At 43.7% G+C, this 18,431-nt stretch overlaps 1 protein-coding gene across 2 annotated transcripts in view; it reads right to left on the reverse strand.

Moving 5' to 3' along the window:
- Nucleotides 1-1,472: 1,472 nt before the first annotated feature.
- The window catches only part of cyfip2 (cytoplasmic FMR1 interacting protein 2), a 33,550-nt gene continuing 16,591 nt past the window's right edge, over nt 1,473-18,431 (reverse strand). The window contains exons 14-30 of one of the 2 annotated variants that reach the window (XM_061725807.1): nt 18,270-18,417; nt 17,496-17,649; nt 16,362-16,518; nt 16,180-16,276; nt 16,022-16,098; nt 15,827-15,935; nt 14,409-14,528; nt 14,126-14,325; nt 12,489-12,576; nt 12,257-12,400; nt 12,016-12,106; nt 9,601-9,733; nt 7,020-7,093; nt 6,828-6,922; nt 5,220-5,458; nt 3,477-3,624; nt 1,473-3,356 (exon numbers count right to left, since the gene is read on the reverse strand). In XM_061725807.1, coding sequence (XP_061581791.1) covers nt 3,189-3,356; nt 3,477-3,624; nt 5,220-5,458; nt 6,828-6,922; nt 7,020-7,093; nt 9,601-9,733; nt 12,016-12,106; nt 12,257-12,400; nt 12,489-12,576; nt 14,126-14,325; nt 14,409-14,528; nt 15,827-15,935; nt 16,022-16,098; nt 16,180-16,276; nt 16,362-16,518; nt 17,496-17,649; nt 18,270-18,417 — 2,242 coding nt within the window. In that variant the 3' untranslated portion in view covers nt 1,473-3,188. The remainder of the gene's footprint in view (nt 3,357-3,476; nt 3,625-5,219; nt 5,459-6,827; nt 6,923-7,019; nt 7,094-9,600; nt 9,734-12,015; nt 12,107-12,256; nt 12,401-12,488; nt 12,577-14,125; nt 14,326-14,408; nt 14,529-15,826; nt 15,936-16,021; nt 16,099-16,179; nt 16,277-16,361; nt 16,519-17,495; nt 17,650-18,269; nt 18,418-18,431) is intronic. The other variant, XM_061725806.1, reaches the window with a different exon arrangement.

Genomic DNA, 18,431 nt, shown 5'->3' on the forward strand with positions numbered 1-18,431 from the left:
AATTGTATTTTCTATCACAACAAGGAGGGGTATACTGTACATCCATAGAACACAAACCCCCACATTTCTACTTACAATAAAAAAATTAAGTCAGTCAAAGTCCATACACACCAAGACATATTTCATAGTGCTATAATCATGCCAAATATTCTAACCAACAATTCTACTCATTGCACTAATTGAAAATACCAGATAGTACTATATCAATGACTCTGAAATAATAATTAAATAGTCTTCCTACCATACTTCATGATGAAGGGGACTTATAAAAAAAAAGTAGGAAACACATCATGTCATTTTTCCTATCCTAAATTGGGGCCGGTCCAAAGCCATAATCGGCAATATTAAAATAATAAAAGGCTTGCAATATTTCAGTTGATTTGTAATGAATCCAGAATGTGTGACATTTGTGTTTTTTTTTTTTTTTTTTTTAAATTGCATTACAGAAAATAAAGAACTTTATCACAATATTCTAATTTTCTGAGACAGTCCTGTATGTTCAGTGTTACACCTTCAGCTGTTGGATATATATTTCACCATATAGTATTCTTATGTATAGGCAACTCAAATAGAAAACAACACACAATTCTTTACTGTAACAACAAATAACATTTTACAGTATTTGGACTCAAAATGTGCAGTCCACTGGACATCACAGCAAGCTGCTCACCTCTCTCCATATTGCCACCATCCATTGTTCTCCAAACAAACCAGGAGCTCACCTGTGACCCTTTTATGGCAAATTACTGATTGCATATTGCACAACAGCCTTTGGAGTTTAGAAATGTGATTGACTGTGTGTTCTGTGTGAACAGCAAGAGAGGGAATTCAGGAAGAGTGTGCAGGATATTGGGAATTGTGTGTACTGTTGTGAGAAATGTGTGGTATGGAATGGGAATTTGAGTCTAGAGCAGTAAATGTGCTTGGAGTTCAGAAGGATTGGTTCAGCCACCTGAAACATGAGTTTCAGGATGTGCACATTGTGTCTGATGTTCCAATAAATGTGTTTAAACAATTGTGAAAAAATGTAATCACAACAGGTATGCTGACTAATGTAACTATAGTCCCTGATTTACATCAGAATATATCAAAATATATTTATAAAATAATGAACCATGAATTACCAAAATAAACTAAATCTCCTCTTACACTACAACACCAACCATTGCACTCGGGTCTTATCATTGTCACTATGCCTTACTTTGACCTACGAGATTCTTAAAGTCAAATTCTATATGAGATTGCCATATTTTCAAAAAGTCTGAGGACCTGCCTTTACTCTTGTAATAAATATTGTCAAGTGTAAGGTAGCTTGGGAGTTCATTCCACCAGTGGACTAATACTGGGGGTTTAGATTATTTCCAATTTAAATTATATAACTTTAAACAATGCACCTTTCAACGATCATGTCAATACTGCTGCCCTTAAAGAGAAAAAAAATAATTGAGACAGGGTTTTTTTTTCAGTTAAACATTTTTTATTTCATGGAAATACAACATAATTTAAAATCCTTTGCAGGACCATTGTTGTACATTTTATATTCTTTTATCCGTTTTTTTTTTTTTGTACTTCAAAACATTTTCACTTGTACAACAATATCATAAACAAAGCTTCATGTCACAAATGGAGCCACTGATGACAATAAATTACTTCTGCCATGCTAAGGTTTCGAAATGTTACATCGGTACCTTCGATTTTACGAGATTAACCTTTAAATGGACGATAACTTGGAGTTGAATAAATATGATAAAAAGACACTGGATTTACAAAACAAACGTTCTGCATTTAAAACAGAGCAGAAAGCGATCACAGGGCTTGTTCTGGTAAGGTTACTTCTTCATGATTCATTCCTTTTTCTCCATATGAACAAAAAGGGGAGGATTCTTTTTTGTGCATATTTTGATAACACTGCTAAATCTAAACCAAAAGTCCAACCACAGTAAATACTGGCTATATTTAAGAAATGGCCCTTCAATTTAGGATTTCATAATGATTTGTTTTTTGTATTAGAGGAGTAAGTGTGCTCATCCACTCACACTCAAAACAGGCCAACCTGGTACAGCACAGTCTTTCTACAACCTAGAGGTACTTTCCTAATCTTCTTTCTCCTGTTATTTTACTTAACAAGAAAAACACATTTATTCCAATTAATATGTTTTTTTTTCAAAATTGTAAATAATATAACTGCGTTCATGTACAGAATATAAAAAAACTTTCAAATGACAAAAGGAGACGAAAACAAATGAGGTTTCCTTTCAGTAGCAGAGAGGCAAGTATACCGAGGATGCGTAAAGTAAAATATGGATAATTAAAACAAGAACACTTACACACTCAACACTTCACTATGGTCAACAGTGAGATTTTACAGTGGAACTTGCACCAAATGAAAATGAGTCGTACGGAGGGAGGAAAACGAGATGGAGTCATTAGATAAATAAAAGCAAATCCAAAATGCATTCTGCTGCCGTACGCTGGAACGCGAAGCCGGGCGTGGAGGAAGTAGTGAGGACGTGAACGCTGCGTACCGTTGGATACGGGCGGACCAGGATGTTCTGTGCGAGACTAAAGAGATCTGAATGAGTTTGGCTTTAAAAGGACTGGGAGCAGGAGCGCTGGCGTACCGCTGAGTGTTAGGAGTGTTAGTAGTTGCAGGAGCACCGGAAGATCCCAGACCATCACGTAAGACTCGTCAGCATTGGATTTCAAGTTTGTTTTGCTTTTTAGACTTTTTTTTTTTTTGCAGGTCTTCATTGCAAATGACCCCCCCCTCCCCCCCAGTAGGAATTACTGTCTCTTTTTTTTAAACACTTTGAAACAAGGCTCCATATTAGAGGACACATTTTTTTTTTCCTTTTTTCTTTTGGGCTTGTGTGTAAGTGGCAAAATGCACAAGTGAGCAGCTGAAGGGAAAAGAAAAGGCATGCATGAGTGAGTGAAAGCCACATAGAGTTAAAAAAAAAAAGAAAAGAAAAGAAAGAAAAGGTGTGAATATACACTCCTCCGCCTCAGCCGAAGAATCCAAAGACGGTCCCGTTTTTAAATTAAGGAAGGGTTTTGAGAGGATTCGTCTCTGGGTTCTTAGAGCCGGCGTGGTCCGCTGGAACCTACAAGACCACAGTGAGGCAGAAGTTAGCATCAGTTAAGGGGGAATGTGTGTCTGCGAGTGCACTATTTGTCTTTGCTCTGTTTCAACAGGTGGTCGCCAGGGACTGGTGTATAGGAGGCTGGAAGCAGCGAACGTGCTCCACGGTGGAACTGTCCGTCTCCACTGCCTTCATGTACTTGTTAAGGATGGCGAATATCTCGTTGTTGAGGATCTGGTACTTCCGGATGCGGTCTGCCATCTTCTTCAGGGGCTGTCGAGGAAAACCGGGACAAAAAAAATCCTTAAATCACGTGGCTTTAGGAAAGACAAACAGGCTCAACATTTGAAAATGTTTGACGGGAGGAAAAGGCAGCGGAGGAGAGCTACGCACCACGTTCTTGATGATCTCGTCCTTGCCGTCCTGCCGTTGGACTTTGAGCAGGTGGTAGCAGAAGTCGAACAGGTCAAAGCGGCGCTGCTGTCCGAGCAGCACGATGATGGCGCAGCCGGCCCAGTTCAGCCCGTCCCCGAAGCACTGCCTGCAAGGCGGAGCACACACACAGCACAGGAGGCCCGTTTCTACCGAGTGAGGCACCTTTAAACGTGACCGGGATACATTATTCATTGTCCAACGGCAGCCTGACCCCGCTCACACCAGACCGCTTCACCATTTACTCCGTTGCTATGGGGACAGCAGGGAGCAACTGAACTTGACGTCCCTTCATTTATTTTTGGCTCTCCCAGTGAAGTGGAGCGGGATGCATCACATCACACAAACCAAAGCACTCCAGTACCGTCTCGGGATAAAACCTAACGTAGGTTTTACAAAGCCTCTCGGAGGAGCAGAGCACTATAAACTAACGATGTCCCACATCACATATGTTCCCATCGTGGAACAAATGACAAAACACAAAAGACATCAAACCCCCACGGCAGAAGCTGTTGCATTGAAAAGTCGGCTGGAGGAATAAAACCAGTGTAAGGACTACAGTAATGTGCAGGAAGAGTTTTACAGTCAGATTCTTCCATCACTTCTGCCTGCAGGTAAAGGCCGAGCTATTCCCCAACTTTAACACTTTCTACAATCTTTTCTTTTATTTTGTGCCGATTTATTTAACTTCCTCCCTAAATGGAGAGGGATCCGGTAACTGCTTCTGGGATTTGGGTTTCTGGGTTTTGTCTTGTCGGTAAAAGTCACAGCATTTCATATCAAAAGCAGCTCTGTTTCTCGAACAAACCACCGCCAAATCTTGTCTGACAAAGGCAACAAAAACCTCTCGGTGTTAAGACTTTGCCTTTCTCTCAGTAAAGAAATAAAGACACTCTGCAGTCCTGATTTAACTGTTTGTAAAGTCTGCTGATGCCCTAAAGAGACATTGCTGAGTGTCATCAGAATTTAAACGCAAAAAGCTCATAGCTGCAAGTTTAAAATACTGATTTCATAGTTGCATTAAACTCTATTACATTATCTTTGATTGTTGAGAATGTATTTGTTACAAGACATTGTTTGAGGAATAAATAATTTAAAATATAAGTTAACATTAATATTAAGACCGGCAATTCATCACATGATAGCTGCATAAGTAGCTGACAGCCCACACCTGCAGGCACATTGTATGCACCTGCAAGCACCTTGCATGCACCTGCAGGCACCTTGCATGCACCTGAGTGCACCTGAGTGCACCTTGCATGCACCTGCATGCACCTCCAGGCACCTGCATGCACCTGCAGGCACCTGCATGCACCTGCATGCACCTCCAGGCACCTGCGTGCTACTGCATGCACCTGCAAGCACCTGAATGCACCTTGCATGCACCTGCAGGTACCTTGCATGCACCTGCAGGCACCTTGCATGCACCTGCACGCACCTTGCATGCACCTGCACGCACCTTGCATGCACCTCCAGGCACCTGCAGGCACCTGCGTGCTACTGCATGCACCTGCAAGCACCTGAATGCACCTTGCATGCACCTGTAGGCACCTTGCATGCACCTGTAGGCACCTTGCATGCACCTGCAGGCACCTTGCATGCACCTGCAGGCACCTGCAGGCACCTGAATGCACCTTGCATGCACCTTGCATGCACCTGCATGCACCTCCCGTCCTGTGCAGATGCCACCCAGATGTTACTTACTCTGCTGTGAACTCGTGTGTGCCCACGGGAATGCAGTAGACGAACTGCATGGCACTCCACAGGCGGTGGAACTCCATACATTCGTCCACGTGCATTACCCCGTTGGTGGGCGGAGGGCCGCGCCACACCCCGTCCTGCAGGAAGCTGCGGATGCGTGTCAGGATCACCTCGAACATGGACAGGCCGCAGCACAGGCGCTCTTTGGTGAGCAGGTCCCCCTCCCGCGCAATGGCAATTTGCTGAAGCGGGGAACAAAGGAGTATTAAAATCATAAAAACACAACAGCATGTCTTTTTCTTTTATGCAAGGACCGCGCACGCTCACAAAATACAACCTCCGGTCCAAAAGCACTGGAACATTAAAATGTACCCCAGGATGCAATGATGTGCAATTCACAAAAAGATAATAAAACATATGTTAAAACTGAGAACACGTAGAGGTATTACAGCCATATGCACAATGACGGAAGGTAACATTTTTACAAAATTAAAAACAAATTGTTTCGCTTCTTACAACTAAGACACTTTTTTGATACACAGGTAAAAATTGTTATATAATCAGAAAGTAATGTGCTGGTTAAAATTATGACAAATGCCTACAAGGAAATGCTCTCCAAACTATACACATGTCTACAGAAATGTAATGGTAACACCTCACTGGATATTAAATCTAAATAGGAAGGTGAATTACAGACCAAGATTTCAGAGTGCGAGTGGAGCCTATTATGCAAAACACAACATAGCTCTACAAGCTTTGGATGGAAAAATCTTCCAAAGCTTGTTTATTTGTCACGCCTCAAATTAGAAGCAAACAGACTGGATTACAACACAAATGTTGGAGACAATGTGGAAACTATAATGCCAATTACAGTCATATTTTCTGGTCATGTGCCAAATTACAATCTTTCTGGGATGACAGTATCTGGCTTTTGGAGGTTTGGAAGTTAAGGTTCCCAGGGACCCACGGGTTCTGTATCTGGGATTGATCCCAGAAAGACTGTTTAGGAAAGAAGATAGCTACCTCTTCAAAAGACTGTTGCCTATAAGAAAGCCATAACAAGAAACTGGCATTGGATGGACATTATGGAGGAGATCTACGCAATGGAAAAATGACCTTTCATCTGCGAATCAAAGCAGGGGACTTTACACAAAACTGGAGAAAATGGACATTATTCAAAGACAAAGACAAAGCTCACTCAACTTAATGAGAATTGGTATGCCCCCTCTGGTACTATTTTACTTTATTTTATTATTTATGTTATGTACTGTTACATGTATACATATACAAAAAAAACTAAATAAAGAGTTAAAAAAAAAAAAAAACGGAGAAAGCGTCTCAAGAGACAAATAGGGGAACTTTGAGTTTGAGGACAGCAGCGCATCTTGAAAATTCATTTGAAACATGTCTTTTAGCAACAGTGTCTTTCAGTCTGGGGGCCGAGGAGACCAGTTACTGGAGCCTGATGCCCGACTCTTGGCCCACTCTCACTGGTGTACAGATCATTGCATCCTGTTTTATTATTATTTTACACAGTGTCACAGCTATTTTTGTGTGTTTTGCTTCCCTGCCCATGGACCTCTTTAATGTGCAGGACGTTGCTGGACTCACCTGTGGGGTCCCCAGCCTCTCGATCAGAGGCACGAGGTGGAGAGGAGCGTACTTGGCCTCCAGTCTCTTCATCCTCACCTCCAGACGCTCTCCCTCTGTTTCGGCAGACAGGCACCAAGAGTTAAAGGAACACACTTTACACGCTTTAGCAGAAAATGCTCCCGCGGGGGGCGGCTGAGCCGTCCTGGACACCTTTGATGTAGACTCTTGGCAGGATGTTCTGGAAGGGGGCGGCGTGAAGCAGGTCACACACTTCCTCCTGGGACTGAGATTCAAACACAGGGCAAACAGTCAGTGCTTTTCCTTTTACTTTAAAATGGTTCAAAAACAATAGAGAAGCTGCGCTCAGGTCCATGTTTGTGTGTATGTGTCAGACCGCTCCACGGCATCTTTTGGTCGTACAGACCTGGAGGTTCTAGTCTCCGACCCACGTTGGTGAGAACAGGATTAGTGTCATGTAGTCTGGTGTCGAAGCTCGAGGCCAGATTAATGTGTGTGTGTGTGTGTGTGTGTGTGTGTGTGTGTGTGTGTGTGTGGTGTGGCGTCTTCAAGCTACGTGCATTTACGTGATAATCAATGTACCAAAGTGGTTGCCGTGGTAACTGTAAGAGATGAAAGTATTAAACTAAACATGCAAGAGCATCATCTGGAAACCTTGACTGAAGAGTCACGGATGAAAGAGAGAGAGAGAGAGAGAGAGAGAGAGAGAGAGAGAGAGAGAGAGAGAGAGAGAGAGAGAGAGAGAGAGAGAGAGAGAGAGAGAGAGAGAGAGAGAGAGAGAGAGAGAGAGAGAGAGAGAGAGAGAGAGCCATGCGATAGAAAAAAAAGAGCAAGACACACCTAAACCTGCAGAAACTTAGAGGCAGTCCAACCCGACATCCACCCACATCCACCCACATCCACACACACACACACACACACCCTCATACAGACACCAAAGTAAGTGCAGTCGGGCAGAAATGAGAAAAAAAGAGAAAGTAAGAGCTTAATATTTTCACATACGCAGGAATGACAAATGGCCAAACTCATAAAAGAGAAGTCGGAGGCGAAAGAGAGGAGTTAAGGCACGAGAGCGTGCCAACTATCACCCAGATATGTCATCATCTCTCCCATGGAAGACAAGGACGTGGAGACTGAGTGACGGAGCTGCAGGATTCCAGTTTCAAGTTCACGTTCTCACTTTAAACATCCGTGAACATCTGCAGACCGGGACGTCACCAGCTTTCATGTTACAATCGGGAAAGCTTACAATTTCACTTGTTGATTCTTTGCGTCGGACAAGAATATTTATTAAATACCTGACATGTTTCGGCGATTACTTCCGCCTTCATCAGTCACCTGATGGTTGGTGACTAAATATGCTTGTCCGACAAAAAGAAAAGAATCAGCAAGTTAAATCCTAAAGCCATGGACAAAATTAACTTAATTGAATCATCGGGAAAGCTTGCTCCCGTCCTTTAGCTTCTATGGAGGATAGGAGATGACAATATACGTGCCGTAACTGACATGACATGAAGAGAAAAATAAATAGAATAGAAATAGCAGTCCAAACCACCGAAAAATAAAAAGGAGGAATAAAAAAAAAAGAACGAAACATATGTGGTGAGTTAGTTTGATGCCAATAAGAAGACCTTCTTACCACCTGGGGTTGTTGCCAGCGTGAAACAAAAAATAGAGTTGCATTTCAGAGAACAAAACTTCAGATATCAAACACACCTGAGGGCACATGGACTGGGAGCCGGACAGTTTCCAAGCACCGCATTAGATTTAGGAGTCAGTCAGCGTTATAAATCATTGGGGGGGTCAAAACCAACTCAGTCGGGACTGATGCGGAGAAGTAGCTGCGTTCACTACGGACCGCTCAAGGCAAGGCAAGTTTACTTGTATAGCACAATTCAACACAAGGTAATTCAAAGTGACTTTACATCGACATTAAAAGCGGCAAGACACAATTAAACAGTAAATATCAAATAAAATGAAAAAGAATTATATGAAAAGAGGTGAAATAATAAAAAGCAGAAGTTGTTAAAAAGTAAGGGCAGTAGAGTACAGCAGGTAAGTATTTAATTTAGGAGTACGCTTGAGTAAACAGTAATGTTTTTAACCCTGATTTAAAGGAGCTGACAGTTGGAGCAGACCTCAGGTCTACAGGAAGTTTGTTCCACCGGTGAGGAGCAGAATAACTGAACGCTGCCTCACCTTGCTTGGTTCTGGTTCTGGAACCACAACAAACCAGATCCAGATGAAGCTCAGGGGTCTGGGAGCTTCATAGGAACTAACAGATCCAGCATGTATTTTGGTCCAAGACCATTCAGGTCTTTGTAGACCAGCAGTAAGATTTTAAACTATATCCTTTGACTCACTGGAAGCCAGTGTAATGATTTCATGACCGGTGTAATATGGTCCAGTTTCCTGGTGTTTGTAAGGACTCTGGCGGCAGCGTTCTGGATCAGCTGCAGCTGCCTGATTCATTTCTTGTTAAGGCCTGTAAAGATGCCGTTGCAATAATCCAAACCTACTGAAAATGAATGCATGAATAAGTTTTTCCATGTCTTGTTTAGACAGAATACCCTTAATTCTAGCAATGTTTTTTAGGTGCTAATATAGTAGTGATGGCTGTTGAAGTTCAGGTCCGAGTCAATAATTACACCTCAGACGATGAGTTGGAAACCCGGGACAGGTAATAAGGCAGAACGTGCTGAGCTCAGCGCGGGATATTACGGAGATGGACGCGGGGGCAGCGGAGTAGAAACATGAATCTTTGGGTGGTCTTACCAGAGCTTGCTCGATGAGCAGGCAGAAGAGGATGGCGTTCCCCACCTCCCTTAAGCTCTGGAAGACGTCCGTCTTCAGCTCGGCGTACTCGATGATGTCCTTGAGCTGGTGATGAAAGAACTCCAGGATTCCTGGAATCGCAGGGAACACAGACGTCTTTCATTAATGCCTTTGTACGCCGCGCTACGACCAGACGTGCAGCTGAGGGCGCAGCGCCTCGTAATACCTCCTTATCCCATTGGGAGTCTCCTGCTACCGGGATGACTCAGGTTGATGTGAGGACCGGCTGCTCTGACCCCGATTTGGCGGGACAGGAGGATCTTTCCGTACCGGCGGTGAGCTCACGCGCCGTAAGCCAGGTGGAGAACTCCAGGTTGAGAACAGCAGTAATCTAAAGATTACCAAACCCTCCGCGGAGGATAATCCATCTGACTAACTGTAATCTGCACGTGCGGTTCTGAGCAAAACGCAGGAATCCAGGTCAGGAAATATGGCCCGCCCACGAGAAGGAGGCTAACGAAGACACTAAGAGCTTTAACATAACCTTAATGTCTTCAAAAATACTAAAATCTTCTTTGAAAGTGAGAATTGGTTCTGAAAAATGTTAATCTGCCAAGAATTTCAAACATTGTGTGATTATACTTGCTACTGTGGTTACGTGAGGTCCGTTCACGAGCACCTTTGTTTTAAATGATCACCTTCCCTGGCAGCTGATGAAATACCGACTCAAAGTGTGGACATTTCATCAAATCAAATGTCGACACCAACAGTTTTGGAAAATCCACGACTCATTCAGTTTAAAAGGTCCCCTATTACTCTGACTTTGATCGATAGTAATATTGATCAAGCACGGCCAGAGACTCGCCTTAAACTAAATTTTGTATTTCTCCTCATGCTCTGTGAGGACGCTGTGTAAGAAGAACTGGACCACCGAGGGATTAGGATGCCTCTTTTCCCTCTTGCTGCCATGTTGCTAACTAATATTAGTTGACTCACACTCTGATCAAATCTGTCCGAACATCATCTTCTCAGTAATCAGAGCTGGGACGAGGACTGGCAGATCCCCCCACTGGGAATCACGGTCTGTCGGCCTCAAGCTGGGCTCTGAAACGATTCACCAGGGTTCCCGACTCCCTCCGCCGACGCGCGCCGGAGGACCGGTGGGAACGTGCAACCTTTTGGTGGCAAAATCTGGTTTGGTTCTTTCCCACTAGGGGTCTAACGTGCCGAGTAGATACTTTTTCTGTATCTATTCTGCCGAGGTTCTAAGTGGCTGAGTCGGCCCTGGATCTGAATTCATCACACTAGATGCCACCGACTGGTCGGGGGGTTGGAGTCAGACTTCTGATTCAGGATGTGACATCAGCTGAAGAGCAACTCTGACGGCTTCTTGTTCATTTTATTCAACAGGCAATGGCAGCAGAAGTCTGTTTCATGATCCAACTCTGAGGTGCAGATGTTCATAAACCTGGTGCTGAGGAGAGAATTAAAAAGGGATCTAGACGGGTGATAAGGAACGACCAGATCTACCAGGAGCTCTGTCACTTCATAGCTGCTCATGGCTCCAGCTGACTTTTCAGCAGCGCTGAGACAAACTAAAAAAAATTAAAAAGCATCTCTGCTTGAAGCTTCTCTCACTCTCATGTTTTAACTTGATATCAAACACAAGCCACAGATCCAGCAGCACATTTATCATCTCCTCCAGGTTCTACATCTTTAGTGTTGTTGTCTTCTCCGTTTAGATCACACCATCAAATACGTCACAGCAGCTTCACTCCAACCTCCTACTTCTGGTCCAGGTGCTGAATTGTTATGGAAAAGAAACCAGGCCGAGTTGAGTCGAGCCGAGTTGAGATGAGTAGAGCTGAGTAGGTTCTAGTGGAAAAGTGCCATAAGAGACCGGTGTAAATCTTCCTTTTTGGACATAAACGTGTGCAAGACGGAATAAATGCAGGGGGAATTTGAGCAACCAATAATCAGACCACAAAGTGCATCAGTGGAAATGTTCTGAGGAATCCACTGACGTGCATCGTGCAGGTGCGACCCTGCATGATCCTAAAAAATCAGGACTTTAAAGGCGGCTTGGCCCGTCTTGCCTGACACAAGTGGATCGGATTTTTAAGGAATTCATGTTAATGCCATCTGGTGACGAATACACGCCGAAATACGAGAAATCTATCATTTGTACCTGCTGCCATGGCAACAAGTCGCTCTGATGTGGAGTTCTGACTTGTTATTGTGTGTTTCTGCTGGCTGCTTAACAAATTGCCCCTCAAGGATAATAAAAATGTAAATCTGACCAAAAAAGAAATACAAGCGATGCTGAATGAGCAGGTAGGATGCAGCTGCTCATTTTACAGGAAAGAGGACAGAATCAGAAACATGGATGCGTTGGGACTGAAAACCAGCTCACCTGGCGAGCCGTACTCGTGGCGCGGTAGGCGGCAGATCTTGGGCATGACTTCAATCAGAGTTTTTACATACTGCAGAATGGTGCCCTGTAACTGTAGATGATGGATGGAGCGGAGCGGCGGGACGGAAGACGGGGCAGAGAGAGAGAGAGAGAGAGAGAGAGAGAGAGAGGAATAACTGAGAATCCAACACATTGAGGGGAGGACAAAGAGTTATTAGGGCTGGAAAATGAAGATAAATACCAGGCTCTTGACAATCTTAAGCAGCTCCTCCATCACCACGGCGATGCCCTGGTAGCCGAGGAGGCGGCAGATGGTCTTGAAGTGAGGCGGGCCCACAAAGTTCCTGTAGGAGCTGTATATGTGGGAGTAAGCAATGTTCAGAGGCTGTGAAGAGAGAAGGGAAGAGAGGGGGGCATTGTTAATGTGAAACAGCCGCAGGCGTCTGGAGACGAGGCTCAGGAGGGAGTCGTACCTTTGACCCATACAGGTAGTAAGGTTGCACGTTGGCCGGCTTGTCTCTTTGAGGCTCCTGAGTGAAGGGGATGGCCGTGCGTACGAAGCTGACGGAGGACAAATGACGTTAAAGCAGAACCAGAAATGATCTCCATACATGGACATCATTTTATTGGAAGTGTCTCATTAGATATTTTAATCACACCAGCTCAACATGGTCACTATTCTGGTTCCTCCAGTTGTTGGAGGACGTGTCATTCCCAGGAAGCCAATCATTACCACCTGGTTTGGGCCTGTCCAAAAGTAAATGTTTTCTGGCGTAACATTCACACTAGGGCTTTCAGTTTAGCGTGTTAATTAGATTAATTAATTACACTGCTAATTAACGAGTTATGAAAATGAACGCAATTAATTATGAAGGGTAAAATGTGCGAGCATTTGAAATTTGGCCCATTGAGGGACCCGTAGGCCCCTTGGCAGTGGCAGGTCACTTCCGAGGCCAGCAAATCTTTGCTAGGGCCTTTAGTTTATGTATAAAAAGAAAGAATACAGGACTATCAACAAGAATGCGGTGATTTGTACATTTTGTAAAAAATAATTTTCCTATCACCGGAGCTGCTCCAGCCTGAATTATCATTTAAACGCTAAACATGTCCGGACAAATTCCACTGTAAACGTTACAGCTACTAGTACTTGAATCGCTGTATTGAGTCAGCTTTAGTTTTAATTTTGAATTGAGAGTCTGCTTAAGTGCCTATTTGAGACTCAGCCTTATTTCTTAATTTTATTTAACTGTATTTGCATAGCATTTTCGAATAATACACCTGGCCTAATTGGTTTGCTGATGTGCTTTTTCTTGTGAATTTCATTCATGAAACACACTTCACATTTCAAATCTTCTCTTCTTAGTGTATTCAATTGATTAGTCATACACTGCAATTTTGCAATATCCTAGAATTCAAATTCTTTATTTGGGGACCTTTAGCAGATATGAGATTAAAATGCAATGAATTAGATTAAATAATTATAAATCCTGTAATTAATTAGATAACATTTTTTTAATCGCCTGACAGCACTAATTCACACAGAACTAATGATTATATTTGGGGAGGACATTGCATTTAAAAGGGACGAACTCTTCCTTGGGCTTGTACGTTCAACCACTGTAAGTTCTGAAACTAAACACTTATTTGGAATACTGAGCTTAGCTGCAAGAAAAGCAATAACAAAGAAATGGCTTAAGCCAGACATCCCATCTATAGATGAATGGTATAATATAATTTATGATATATTTGTGATGGAAAGAATTACTTTCTCAATGAGGCTGCAGCAATCTCAATTCAAAAACATCTGGGAGCTATGGAAAATGTATATTTCCCTGAAACGCCCTGCTTTTGTTTCATTTTCTTTATTTTCTTTTACCTCTTTTAAACAAGATTTGTTTAAGTATTTATTTTCTTGTATTACTATAATAGAAAACACCCCATGTTCATGTGTTCTGTTATAACATGTTTTGTGAATGGAAGAAAACAAATTGGAGCTCTGTGTTGAAACAAGTAACTATGTGATAAAGATGTATGTATTGTTAACATGTGATTCCAAACAAAAATGAAATTAAAAACCAAAAAAAACAGGAACCGTCGCCATGGAACTGACCGATTGGTGGATCCGTTGTAGCAGTAGTTTGGTAGAAAGTCAAAGTTGAGCTCCCAGAAGACGTGCAGCGTGATGCGGCCGTAGGGCGCCGAGACGTTGTGGTTGGCCTCCCGGAACATGGCGTCGAAGCTGTCCAGCGTCATGTGCTTGGACAGCAGGCGGTGGGTCAGCCGGTTGATCTCCAGCAGCCACTCCAGCTCCTGCCCGGGCCGCAGCACAGCAGAGGCGTGAGGGAAACCCGGGCGGGGGCCGCCCTCCCCAGCATCCCCAACCAGCGTCTTACCACTATGGAGGTGAGGTCCTCGCTCTCGAAGCGGCTGATGGCGTGGTCCAGGGACTTGTACATGGCGGCCGAGATCCTCTGCGTGATCAGGCGGTTCAGGTCGATGGAGCGGCCCAGCAACTGAGACAAAAAAAGTTCATGAACACTCACCTTTTTACATTGGCTTTTACCTGATTCCTATAAGTCTTTCTTATATACCCTTGTTTTAACTAGCTGTTCTTGTTGTTTTAACCCAGATTTTATGGTTTTAAGTTGTTCTTATGCTTGTTTTCGGTAGGTCTTGTAGGTCTTGCTTTCTAGACCTACTTTTAGGATTATATGTTATACTTTTTTAATCAAAATTGTCGACAATGAATTCCATTGTCGACAGACGTGTTTTTCCAATGGAGTGAGGCATCACACTTCAATACAATCTCTGCCGAGAGTCGCGCATGCACGATAGCGTCTCAGCGCAGCTGCGGGTAATAAAACTTCAAGTTTGGGAGCATTTTAGCCTCGAAACGGCGAATAAAAAGATGACTTGCAAGGTTTGCAAAGCCGACCTGCTTTTCACGGGAGCACGTCGGTAATGCATTTGAAGAGAAAGCACGTCGGACTGTTGAACGAAACGGACTCGCCTTGGTAAGTTATTAAGCTTATTTTCATTTGTTAAATTGATTCGTTAATTTTGTTTATTTCATGTTATTTATTAATATTATTTGAGCCACTCACAGCCTACTCTCGTTGCTTTAACCTCAATCATAATTGATGCAGTGCGAAAGGCGAAAAAGCTTGTGTGATGATGACAATGATGGATTTGCATCTAACTTTCAGAACTGTCAATTATCCATCAAAATCCACAATGATCATGTTAACATTAAATCACATAGATTTGTCTGGACATTTCTCTTGCGGGACGGGAGAAGACACTAAATCAATGCATCTCTTTGCATTATTTGCATCATTATTGTGCGCCGTGCGGGCATTAGAAGAAAACAGTCCTGCTATATCAGGGCTCTAGTGCCAGCTTTCTTGTGTTTATTATCATTTGCCACATAATTAAAGCAATCTCATACTAAATAAAAAAAAATTACTAATTATCCAATTAGTCGACTAATCGTTTCAATATTCGGTGACTATTCGACTATTAAAATAGTCGTTAGTTGCAGCCCTTGTTATGAGACCTCCTGGCGTGGATGGCTCCTTGATACCGATTCCTCACCTGGATCCTCAGTGCTCAGCCATATACTTGTGTGAACAGTAGTGTGCTTGCGTCTGTGTGTGCATTATTAAGTTTTATGTTTTATGTAAAGCGCTTTGCTTTCCATTTTTTATTTGTATGAAAAGCGCTATACAAATAAAGATTGATTTGAGGATGAAGATCAATAACTTATTCATCCCAGAATTAACCAGAATATTAATGAGATGGTCCCGGGTACCTGTACGTGTCTCTGTTTGAGCAGCGTCTCGTAGCGGTTCGATGGAGGGTACGGGATGATGACGCCATAGTTTTTACACTCTGCTCTGAAGCGCTTGTCCAGGAGGACGCTGTTGAAACCATCATACTTGTATTAGAAGAAGAAAACAACTTAACAAGGGCTCTAAAAACATTAAGGGGGGGCTGCTTCCTGTACCTTCCAGCCATCGCTTTGTAGTAGGCGAATATCTGGTCTGCCAGCTTGTAGACGAACTGGTCAAAGCAGAGGTTCACCTGGGAGAAACACAACAAGCAGAGAATATCAGCGAGATCTCCGACTGAGCCGTTGGATTTAAACTGGGACTTTAATCTCACCTCAGCCTCGATTTCATCGTACAGGAACTGCTTCTTGAACTTGGTGAGGGCGTAGTAGGCACTGTCGTTGTACAGGTCCAGAGGATACAGCACGTACCTGCGGGAAGGGAAGGGCCACAGTTGGGAAACGGCCGGTGCTGAAAGGAGGACTTTTGAAACTATGAGCTACGGCCTGGTCTTACTCCATCATGGAAGGCTCCTTGGTCTCCAGGATGTGGTCCGTGAGGATCCAAGGCATGGACATCTCGATGGGGAACTGGATCCTGCGGCCCATGGTGAGCTCCAGGAAGAACTCCCGGAACCAGAGCTGGGAGAGGTCGCAGCACTGCTGCAGCGCCTCTGCACCGCAAACACAAGAGACACGCAATTCACCTGGAATCTGTCGCCGTGGCAACCCTGGCTGTTCCCACTCAAATCAGAAAAGTAATTGTTGGATCCCGAACACGTGCCACTAAAATGAAGACGTTGCTTTGTCGCCTTACCGTGGATTCACACCAAAAGCGTCACAGGCGTCATAGGCGTCTGGCTGCCATTGTCTACGAAAGCTCGCTGCGAGAGGCATCGGATGCCATGTCGGGAGCGTCAATTTGAAACTGAGAGAATCTTAACTTTATGCAAATGAGCAGCGGCGACGCCGAAGCAGCGTCCAATCACAGACCAGGATTCCCGAAGCAAGAAGCCTCAATCCAGATTGTACTTTCATGTTCACACAAACATACACTCATTCACATGCGTACAGGAGCAGATCTGTGCACTAACAAACTTATTCTATCAGGAATTAATATATTTCATACAGCAAACTGACACTTTTGCTGATTTGACTGCCGTTTTTACCTGAACTGCTCACGTGAAACACGCAACTGATGGTTGAGGGGCTGGACGGTCCGGACAATTTTATTTGCTACATCGATCCAACACAAAATAATTAAAAACGTGCTTATTAATCACAAAACACAGTTTAAACAATATGACCAAATCCACTCCGACCCGGTGTGTCAGTGTTTAACGCAGATATACTGCAGCTTCACTGGGACCAACGGCTCTGATGGTTGATGTTGATCCGCGGACCAAACTCACTCTTATCTACGCGGAAATAACTCCAGTATAAAGAAGGATTCCGAAAGTGTGATCCAAGGTGAAATAGAAAACCGAAGATGTGCACGCTATATATATATATATATATGTAGGTTATATAAACTTTCTTCCTCTAGTTCTGCAGCGCAGCTTGAAAGCCCCGCCCACTGCAGGCGTCCACAGGCCATTTTTGACGCTTTCGGTGTGAATCCACAGTTCCACAGAGGATGTTGTCTACTTACCGCTGAAGTTGAGCAGGTGCGTGAAGAAGAAGGACTGCTTGTGGAAGTCCTCGATGGCCTGGACGATGGGCCCGTCCAGGCTGCTGCGCAGGGTCTTCTTGGATCCGCTTTTATCTGCGATCAGCGACTCCAGCATGGTGCGCACCATGTACAGCTGCAGGAGGAGAGCAGACGCAGGAGTTACAGACCTGCCTTTAGGATCGGCAGGTTTTAGTAGACGTCTGTTATTGCAGGAACCAAAAGTGGAGCGTTACATCCTTTTGCTAGGAGGAACCACAAGTTTAGTTGTGCAAGTTCTCCCACTTAAAACAGGTGCCATTAATACAGGTAACGAGTGGAGGACAGAGGAGCCTCTTAAAGAAGAAGTTACAGGTCTGTGAAAGCCAGAAATCTTGCTTGTTTTTAGGTGACCAAATACTTTACCGTAATATTTTACCGTGGAATTTAACAATTAATTCAGTAAAAATCCTACAATGTGATTTCCTGGATTCTTTCCCCCCATTCTGTTTCTCATAGTTGAAGTGTAGCTATGACGAAAATGACAGGCCTCTCATCTTTTTAAGTGGGAGAACTTGCAAGATTGGTGGCTGACTAAATACTTTTTTTGCCCCACTGTATATGGACAAAAAAACAGAGAAAATCCTCGTGTGACGTACTAATGCTATCACAGAATCATCATCACATCTACCACTTTCCCAGATTGTTTGACGGCAAAAAAAACCCTGCAACGCTTCACTTTTAACAGGTTCTGATCTTCTCCTCTTCCTGTGTTACCTGAGTACTGGAGGGTCCTACAGCTCTACGCGGCACCTTGATGTCAAAACCACCTTTGGGGTCCTTCTCCCCGCGCAGGCAGGGGTCGTTGGGGGGCTCCCGGGCCCCCTCCCAGTCACACACGGTCTTCCGGATGGCCTGCAGGACACTGGAGGACAGGGG

The sequence above is a fragment of the Cololabis saira genome, chromosome 7 (genome assembly GCF_033807715.1).
Source record: "Cololabis saira isolate AMF1-May2022 chromosome 7, fColSai1.1, whole genome shotgun sequence".
Taxonomy (NCBI): Eukaryota; Metazoa; Chordata; class Actinopteri; order Beloniformes; family Belonidae; genus Cololabis; species Cololabis saira.